The 10,707-nt window shown below is 40.1% G+C and overlaps 1 protein-coding gene across 3 annotated transcripts in view; it reads right to left on the bottom strand.

The window, feature by feature from the left end:
* Positions 1 to 200: 200 nt before the first annotated feature.
* The window catches only part of LOC142565054 (palmitoyltransferase ZDHHC11-like), a 122,033-nt gene continuing 111,526 nt past the window's right edge, over positions 201 to 10,707 (bottom strand). For 2 of the 3 annotated variants that reach the window (XM_075676232.1, XM_075676231.1), the window contains 2 exons: positions 6,209 to 6,299; positions 201 to 1,037 (listed from right to left, as the gene is read on the bottom strand). In XM_075676232.1, coding sequence (XP_075532347.1) covers positions 517 to 1,037; positions 6,209 to 6,299 — 612 coding nt within the window. In that variant the 3' untranslated portion in view covers positions 201 to 516. Of the gene's footprint in view, positions 1,038 to 6,119; positions 6,300 to 10,707 lie in introns of all 3 variants that reach the window. The other variant, XM_075676233.1, reaches the window with a different exon arrangement.

The following is a 10,707-nucleotide window of genomic DNA, read 5'->3' as shown; positions in this document are numbered from 1 at the left end:
TACTGATACTATCAAGTTGGCATATTAACAAATAAGACTGAATCAGCCAAGACAGATTTACCTTGTACATATCTTGAAACATTGCCCATAAATTACTTTCTAAATGTGCAACAACATACAAGAACATGAAATCCAGACAAACACATACACAAATACATATACACATGTCCAAAGGAAGTTCCACATGTAAAGTGTCCACAGACATTAAAATGGCCATCCTTGTACAGGGTTTAATACCATGAAACAAACAGCGATTGTGCACACGGTAACTGTGATGCAAAGTAGGTGAACACGAACAAATTAATTTGCACAAGCCAGTTCACACATTCAGTGTTGTACAATACAATACATTAAAAACATTACAGTTATCTGGAAGGTGTACAACAATGCTAGCCTTTAGACTAGACTGAATGCAACATGTGCCTCTTCAGCTGTTCCTGTTCAAAGAAGCAGCTGATGAGAATGCAAACAAGAGAATGACAGCAACCCTTTAACTTTTTCCTGAGTGACCTAATATCACCGGGGCTCTGTAACAACATCAGCGGACACTTGAAATGTCTTACCACAAGGAATGGAAGCTGACCTGACAGCCCAACGCTGGATATCACCATCCGGTGTTTCAGGCAATTGAGATGACAGGGTGAATACTTCACCCTCGGCATCAGCACTGGACACTGTTGTTGCAGCAGCAGCAGGTGGAGCTATTAAGCGTTTGGCAAGAGGTGGCAAGGCCCTGACATGTGGCCGAGCTTCCCGTGGGCTCTCCTTGTACAAATCTGAGTGGTGCTCTATGAGCAACTCTCCAGGTGTGGATGCTGGCAACACAGCATTTTCAGAAAAGAGCAAGTTGCTAAGGCTTCCTCCACAGGCAGAAGTGCCCAGGCTTAAGGCTGCATTGGCTGCCACGGGAACCTGGACTGCATCATCAGTGTCCAAGGATGACTGGGAGACCGAGCGGCTGGCTGAGGTGACGCCAGCCAGGCTGATGGAATCGAGTTTAGGTCGGAGATCAGGGGCCCTTGCAGGTGATGTCATCCCTATGTGCATGAGAGAGCAGGACTTTGACACTGTGGTCACTTGAAGTAGCATTATCAAAATGAAGGCAGAGGGACAAAGCACACACAATGTTTAACTTCTTCCTTGTCTAGTACAACCAAACAACACTTTTAATAAAACACGGCACAAAGACTACAGGGCTATGGCCCATGGATGCTTTTGAAGGTCAAACCAAAATGGAGGGAAAAATAATTAAAACAAGAGAGTTAGTACATCAATAAACTTCCCTTTGTAGCTAATATTTGATTGCACCTTAGTACTATACTGCTTGGGGGTGTGTTAGTAGCACTGATCATTTTGAAGAAGAAACCTAACTTTGTACACAAGTACTACAATGCTGAAAAATATTTGGTTTCTGCAAAAAACAAGCAGTAAATAACGAATTCTATCTTTCTTGCTTATTCCAGAAGACTATAAATAGTTTATGGTAAACAATTCGTCATTCTAAAAATAGCTGTACCATGCCTCATGCATAAGGCTTTTTTAGCTGCTCCTATAACAAAGCTTTTCTTTTTCTTTGTGCTTGAACATTCTACAACCTTATGGCTGTCACTAAATGCCAGCTGATGCACATTTATTTTGAATGAGAAACATTTCACCCATTTTAGCAAATCAAAAATGAAACCAAAGCAAGTGCTTCAGAACCACAAGTGCATCCAGCTGCTGTACCTTAGCCTTAAGCGGTGCAATAAGCATCTAAAGCATACCTTTGCTTCAAACCTAGGCTTAGATGTATTTAAATAAAACAAAAACAGACCGCCCTTTTATCCACCGTTGAATCCTTCTGCAATTTCTGAATACTGAAACTTACAATAAGACTGTGACCAGCATTACTGCATGTGCCAAAATGCATACAAAGGATTATCCTACGATAACAAAGGTAATACGGTCAAGTCCACATATAACAACCCTGTCTAGAGCGAACTTTCGGTTACTACAAACAGTTGCCAAGTTCTCAGAATGTTTTGCAAGGAGTTGATGAGAGAGCCATCCACTTATAAGTGACCTTGTGCCCTGCACAGACTTGCTACAACAAACGCAATAAATCCCAGCACGGCAGCGTCTAGATGAGCCAGGGTAAGGGAGAAGACTGTGTGGCATCCCCCCAAGCACATGCCACGCCACATAGCCAATCAGTGCAGTGCAGTGCCTCAAGTTTATCTATGTTCACTTATGTTCTTATTTTTTTTTTCTTTTAGGCTCGTGGATGTCCTGCCATTGAAGTGGCATTACACAAGCAATCACAGCTGTGTGATACATTGCCTTTTCTTCCCTTGCATACTGTTGGTGCTCCAAGAAAATAAAAATGTGTTTCTGGGGTTTTACGTACAAAACCATCATCTGATTATGAGCCACGCCATAGTGGGGGACTGTGGATTAATTTTGACAACCTTAACATGCACCTAAATCTAAGTACACAAGTGTTTTGCATTTTTCCCACATTGAAACACAGCTGCTGCAGCCTGGATCAAACCCACGACCTCTAGCTCAGCAGCGCAATGCCGCAGCCACTGGACTACAGTGGTGGGTGCATTGATGCTCCCCAACAACATGTGGAGCAATTTTTTTTTTTTCTGCAGGGGTTTCAAACTCACTTGAGGTTGCCATTACCGCCAGCAGTGCAGCACTTGCATTCTTCATTCGCACATGGTTTGCAATGTCAGAAGGAGCCTCAACATCAATGACGTGAAAAATTATTGACATCAGTAGTAAAAATGCAGCTTTTCAACAGCTTGCCAATTGTACTAAGAATGAAGATTTGTGCAAATGGAGTGCCGATGTCTGCAATCTCAAGCATTCTCAAGGAGAAAGAGAAGATGAGGACTGCAATAAATGAAGACATCGAGTGCAAAGCTCAGAATCGGCGACATCAGGCCACATAAAAATATGGTGAAGACGCCCTCTCCACACACTTCAGAGTGCCAGGACGTTGAATATTCCCACCAGTGACGCTGTAATGCTTGCTAAATCCAAGGACATTGCTTCTTTTCAGGGTTTTCAGGAGGATGACTGGATTCATCACTTTAAGGAGTGTCATGGCATTGTTTACAAGTCTGAAAGTGCAGACAGCGTGCTTCTGCAGATGAGGAAAAAGCATAGCAGTGGAATAAAAAAAAACGTGTAAGCAGTTCACCATTACGAGAAAAAAAATGTCTACAAAGTGAATAAAACTGCTTGGAATCTGCAGGTCCTTTTCAGAATTTAATGGTAAATACCAAAAACTTAAATCACTATATATAAGGTTAGTATCATTCTAGTTTCCTCTGACTTGTTCTATATACTCTTCTTATTAATGAATTATTTAGTACTCAAGCAGTGGCCTCAACCACTATTTGAAGCCGGTCTTTTCCAAACATTAGAAGTTTACAAAAAAATTCTACTGTTTGAATGCTCTCATATCACCATGCAATGTGGGAAACAAATCTCTTTTGGAATGGAACGAACCTTTCCAGGAATAAGGACAAGTAGTCATAACAACAGCGTAAACTAACACTATAACTCTAAAACTAACTCTAGTGAAAAGAAAACTGCCCGTTTCCATAGCCATAAACACACAGTATGGCACATCAGATCCTGAAAGAAACGAGAGCCACACCAACAAGTGCAGAATATACACAACTTACAGTTCTCACATCTTTTAATCACCCATACAAATGTATAAAATGTGCATAAGTGCTTTATGTAAAAAAATGCGAGGCAAGAAGCTTTTGTAGCTTGCAACCACTGCAGTGAAAAAGGCACTGAAAACAATAAAAGTCAAATGACAGTTACAGCTTTCAAGCTTGGAGAACAAAAAGAAATGGTGCAGTTTCAGCAGTGCAGATTAAACTAGACAAAAACAATGAAACAATGCCACTGAAAAATGGCATAAGCTGCAAATTTGTTTGCAAAAAAAAAAAGGAAAGCACTAGATGGTTTCACTAAAATATAGAAAAAAATTAAGGGAGGCAAAGGTCTGACAAATGTAGTTTCTGCTCAATGACGGGAAGTGTGACAACTCATCTAGTCCTAGCGCACAATAAATGAGGCAAACAGAGCCATCAATGTGAATACTAACTAAGCTTTACGGTTATATTAGCAATAATGAAGTCTCTATGCTGAAAGGTTTTCTGTAGTCGCCACCTCTTTTCATATGCTTCAATAATAGCAATTTTCCAGCTTACACAGCCTGCAGGAAAGCTATTGTTTCTTAAATACTAGTCTCGTACAAGTGGTAACAGCATACAGTTTTAAATGTGCACTTCGTATTTTGGCACCATATGGACTTCACTGCTTGTGATATTTAGCTGCAGCAGTTTGCCAAACACTAGAAACAGTTCTCTGCTGTTGTGATTCTTAAAAACTAGAGAGTCACAGTTCACAAACACCAGAGACTTATCTGCTCTATCACGCAGAAGAATTGCTGCACCAACTGTTTCCCAGAGCTCAACTGCATTTTACCATGTACTGCAGTCAGCTTTGCATCCAGTGTATGCCACTTAGGAATTGAGGAGCAGTGTGCTTATGTGTGCCTTTGGCAATTTATTCAACTACTATAGAGAAAGAGAGAGAGAGCCTTGGCAGTTGACACAAACATGGAGTGGCAACATGCATCTTTTCTGTACATTTAGCTTTTCCACGTGTAGCTTGTTTGCACCTTAGTTTCATGATTACAGAAACTGCCAATTTCTTGAGCTACACTGTTGGGATCGAGGAGGAAGTACATAAAGTGCTGCTGCAGAATTGTCTAACAAACAGTCACTATAAAACCTCCGAGTGCCAAGACAAAGCACCAGTGAATGTATTGTAGTCTTACAACTTCTTTAATGAATCACACTCTAGTGTTGTCAGCCCCAAGACAAAGCAGTGTCGATCATGCAGTCCGATTTTGTGGCTATACCAGTAGAACCAATTCATAGGCATCTTTCCTTCATTTGCTGCATGTTATAGCACATCTAGAGATGAGCACCAAAGCAAACTTTTTATAAATGGATGACACTGTAAAATGCTAATACTAGTCAGTCAAGCTTTCTTTTTCCCTTGAAAACAGAATGCGGGAAACTAGGTGCCTCACATCTGATAAAATTATCACCCTTGTAATATTGTCTAGTGAGATACAGAGAGAGTTCATGTTGCTTGACAGGGACTCTGAAAGTAACAGTAGTGAAAATGAAAGAAAAGTTTTACTTAATTCTGTTTTCTATTTTCAAGAGTGTCTTCAGAGACTGATTAATCTATAGTCCGTATAAGTCCATCAAGTTTGCTGTTTACAGGAAATACAATATTAATTTTGTTTGTTCAAATTACAAGACATTTGTAGTATGCCACTTGTTAGTAAAATTGTTGCTAATCAAGTTCACCTTTCACCTCGTATGTTCACACTAGCCAAGTAGCTTAAATTGGTGTATTTCTCACACGAAAAGCTTTTAATTCCAATTTCAACAGTTGACTATGGCCAATGGTAATTATAACAATTAACAAGGTTTTAAATGTCTTGGAATGAAACCTTATGAGAAATTCTGCAGTCACACTGAAGCAGTGTCCCCCCCAACTCAAGCAATTTACTGAGATCAACGAACCTTGATCAAGTTTATGTTGTGTATCCTCCCCCTCCTCCCCACACTTATTATGAACTATTTCTTATATTTCACCTAAAGCTGAAACGCTGCATCACAAACCATGACCCACTTGTCATCATGCAATTATGCTTAATACAGCAGTCGTCCATATTGATTTTAGTGAACAGACAGTTGAATGACTAAAGATTACATCAAAATATACATTAATAGGCTAGACAAGCACAACAGTATTATGAAAAAGAATCGGAGTGCTGAAGCAGATCTGCTGATTTTTGGAACATTATTGTGTGAGCGTATGATAAAGAAATAAATAAATACAAAAAAAAATCAACTTCATGGGAGGATTGTGCAGAGCAGTCCATGAGGCTAAGGAAATTGCATTCTCTAAGTTGGGTTTTGAGAATGGAACTAAAGCAATAGCTGGAACTCGTGATTACATGGGGAAGAGGTTTCTGGGAAACAAAGGGCCAGGAGGTGTGGGGAGAAAGCACAAGAAGCCAGTACCTGCAGAGCAGCCAAGGCAGGTGCAGTGTAGTAGGACATGCACGCTCACAGCCTCACAGCGTCTGTGCGGTGACCCCAAGAACCACTACCTTGCTGATTGGCGAGCCCCACAATCGGAGCGGCATGGCTGCCATGCTCTGACACTTCCATCAGCTTGCCACCCCGGTTCTTGCGAGCCACCTAAAGAATTTTAAAGGTCTTATCACAATGGGACAAGACCTCTATGCATTCTGTTAAACATGCAACATTCTTCATTGGAGAGCTAAACACACTGTAATTTTGTGCATAAACCCACTGCAAAAAATATTTTAACCTGAGGGTAAGACTAACGTGAATTTTGCTGTCAGCTGTGGCTTCATGGCAATGCATACTGAATTTCTGTGCAGCTGCCTCTGAAGGCAAAACTCGCATAGAGGTGTGCACATCAACAGACCTAAGCCTACAATCAATTCGCTTGGCAGAAAAGTGGGACTCTCTGATAACTAGAAATCGTATGATGAAACAAACTTTTCTGAGGTTAATGATGCTAGCATCAATTGAGCATGTGAAAAAGTGTTGAACCTGTTACTTTCTAGCTCTGTCAAACAAAACAGTGCCATGTACTAACAGATCTTGACACATAAGGCATTACTAATACCGATCTTGCTGTTCCACTTAATGATTACTTTGTTAATATAGACAGTACTACACCACATAACCAGCATGCTCAAGACATGATTTGTTTCAGTCCCCCCCCTCTCTCAAATGACTACATTTGTCTTCTCAGAAATTACAACAAAAACAATAGACATTCTAAAGCTTATGCAGTCGAATAAGGCCATGGGTTACAATGGTATAGCTGTAAGCTTACTAAAAAAAGAAATTGCAGTTTTGCCTGAAAGGCACAGCATGGATTGCGATATCATATTATTAGATGACGTGTGGTGTTTAATTGCGCAAGGGCCATGCAAATTATTAGACAGCTATACAAAGTAGGGCTAGTGGTTTTATCAGCTGCATAAACTGCTGTATACATTCGCTTATTAACTAAATTAACAAGCAAGTTCTCACACATGCAAAGGCAACTATGAAGACATTTCATTCAATGACTGCAGACACTCGCTGTCAGAACGATGGTGTAATGAAGAGCGGCAGCAGTGCTGGGCGAATTCCCCTTCATGCCGCCTTTCACTTCACGGTGAACGAGGCATGAACACGAAGCCATAAGTTATCTCGCGTTGCCTAGCCTTCGAACCCATCACGGATTACCTCCAAGATAGAGCATGCCTGGCCGTGCTCAACTACCACAGCCAGAGTAGAAGAGGAGATGCCCCCCCCCGTCTTCTTTTCCTCCTAGTGCATGCACATCTCCCCATTCCCCTTTGCATGCATGAAAAGACAGCACGCACCCTCCCCACCTTCCTTCCTCATACATGTGAGAAGACTCAGCCGCATCAAGCCAACATCCTTCTCGGCTCACCCTCGCAAGCTTTCCCTTGCACCTACAGCATACGGTGTGCGGCCACGATGTTATCGCACTTGGACTTTATACGGAACATCATGGCAACACCGATTGCGGAAACTCAGCTGAAGTGTCCATAAAATTTCTATTGCAATAAAATAATATCAATATCTCTAGTCCAGCACTTACAAACTTGTTTAATGAATCTTTTCTTTGGGGAACCTATCCTGATCAGCTCAAGATTGAAAGAGTGGTAGCAATACACAAAGCAGATAACCCAAATGACCTGGCAAACTGTTGTCCGATAAACATTTTATTATGTACTAATACACTCTTCAAAAAACTTATTGCAAAGCACATGAGAAACTACCTTGAAAAATACAATGCATATTCAAATACACTTCATACTAGGCATATTCTTATATATTAGAAATGCATTTGACTTGATAGATCATAGTATATAATTGCATACGGTAAACTAGACCATTATGGATTTAAAAGACAAGCACATGAATTTTTGTGCAGTTATTTATAAAATTGTGAACAATATGTGGTAGTTGGAGACCAATAATTGTCACTAAAGAAAGTGAGAATGGGTGCTCTACAATGGTTGGTAATGGGCCCCCAATATTCTTCTCACTTTTAATCAATGATTCTCCTAGGTCACTCAGATGTTCTCATCCTATCTTATATGCAGATGATACAGCTCTAATGATTCCAAGACAGTCACTACAAGAAACAGAAGACATTGCTCAAACCGAGCTGTGGAATACTCCAGCACGTTTTGAGACCAATAAACTTGTTTCAAACTCCAAAAAGGCAAAGTTTATAGCACTTGCCTCTAGCCAAAATACTGGTCCTGACACATGCACCGTATATCTCAGAGACACAAATCCAACAAATTAGCAGTGATAAATATTCAGGAATAACTCTCGACTTGTCACTACACTGGGCACTATGTATTAAACAAGCAACTAAACAATTTCTTTTTCATTGTTATGCCTTACTGAGGGTACGCAGACATTTCCAAGCTTAAACACTGTTTTTGTTTGTACTTCAGCATATTTCATTGCCATTTAGCATATATTGAATCATGGTGTTTGACTTATATCTTGTAATAGATACCTTTGCTTAAAATTCATAAACATGCTGTAAGAATAATTGCATCAGTGACTAAGGATGCACTTTTTGTACAGCATCTTGCATACTTGCATAGTTAAACATGATGCCATTTATCCAAGTTCAGGACTACAACACAGCTGTTTTTATCCACAAAACACAATCCATAAACATGCTAGATCTTTCATCAATATTCCTTGCAACTACACAGGATATTAGGCAGGCTGAACATAACAAATTCAACTAGCCAAAACTTGCATTGTATATGCTCAATGTTCCCTATCATTTCTTGGCACAAGAATTTGCAACTAACTACTCTGCGTCATTAAAAAAGAAGCATCTGTATATTGAGCCATCACTGAAACATCACTTTTAAAACATGCCTGTAGTATTCTTGGTTTGGATTGCATTTTGTACTGACTCATGTCATGGATCCAAAACTAGCCATGTAGGCTAAGGATCCAGTTGAACTGTCAACCTTATTGTATTACATTGTGCCAGAATAAAGTGGTTTCTTCTTAGTATTGCTGTGAAGCCACACCACACTTCAAAACTGATTGGCAGTGAGAAGCAGCAACAAGTGAATACATACATAACTATTCTTGGAGGTCTGCTTTGAGCTGACAAGTGTGGCCGGTTGCTTTTATAAAGATTTGAACAATGTTGCATTCAGTTATTTTTGTGGGGTATACACACAGAATTTTTTACTCTGACAGTAGAAATACCTGGATCATTGGGGATGCAGGTATTATATGCATAAGTGGATTATATGCACAAAAATATGGTATTTCAAAACAACAGCCACAAAACTAAATACATGCACCTTGTCAGTTTTAACCAAAATATGCAAGCATCGAGCCAGAAGCACACCTTGCTATCTAGTGATAATTACCTGTACAAGTGGCGAGGTTACATGCACATTCTGTGGCACTTCAACTGCTAGTAAAATGTTACAGCAAATCCAGTGCAGCAAATTTCAGCCATGTGCTGGCAAACTTAGTGTGTGCACATCACTGTGTCAGCTGCACATATGACTACATATATCCTACATACATACTACACTGGGTACTCTTGATTATGTTTGCACATTTTCGTTAAAACTGACAAGCCAGCACAGTATACAAGGACTATTTCAGATGTCCAACTTCAATATTCAGGTAAGTAGGGTAAAAGAAGTACAATAAAGCTAGCATCACAGGCATGATGCGTATTACTTTTGGTATGATACCTCTAGAGATATTGTCTAGCGACACTGTCACTGATAGCAGTACTACTTAATATAGGTCTACAAGAAACTACAAACAAAGAATGTTCATAATAGTAGTAATGATAAAACATCACGTCTTACCTTTAAAGTGGCCCTACAAGTTCTCACTAGCTTTTTATTTCCTTAAACTGCGCAACAATATCAGCACACAGGAATCAGTCAACACACACACACACACACACACACACACACACACACACACACACACACACACACCCAAGTGAAGAAGGGAAACCGAGGAACTCGATCTTTGTTAATCATGATTATATAAAGCCAACAGACAATGAAGCGAAGGAAAGCACCAGGGAAATGAGCTGTGCTTGAAATTGAAATGAAGAAAATAATAAAGAAAAAGAACATAAAAGTGGACAAAAATACAACTTGTCGCCGGTGGGAGCTGAACCCACAACCACCGCATTATGCTTGTTGCACTACCAGTTGTGCTACGGTGACGGCTATCGATCTGTCCACTTCATTGTCTCATCTGTTGGCTTTATATACACATATATAACCATATCATAAGAAGCCAACCAACAAAGACACCGAGGACAACACAGGGGAAATTACTTTTACTGACTAATTCAAATAAATAAATGATAAATTAGTGGAATTGAAAGTGGATGAAAAAACAACTTGTAGCAGCTGGGAAATGCTCCCACGTCTTTGCATTACGCGTGCAATGCTCTACCAATTGAGCTACCACGGTGCCATCTTCCCATCCACTTTCTGGGGTATTTATGTGTTACTACTAGAGCTAACCC

This window comes from Dermacentor variabilis, chromosome 1 (genome assembly GCF_050947875.1).
Source record: "Dermacentor variabilis isolate Ectoservices chromosome 1, ASM5094787v1, whole genome shotgun sequence".
Taxonomy (NCBI): Eukaryota; Metazoa; Arthropoda; class Arachnida; order Ixodida; family Ixodidae; genus Dermacentor; species Dermacentor variabilis.
The sequence above is the reverse complement of the archived record's forward strand: the minus strand, read 5'-3'. Positions and strand labels throughout refer to the sequence as shown.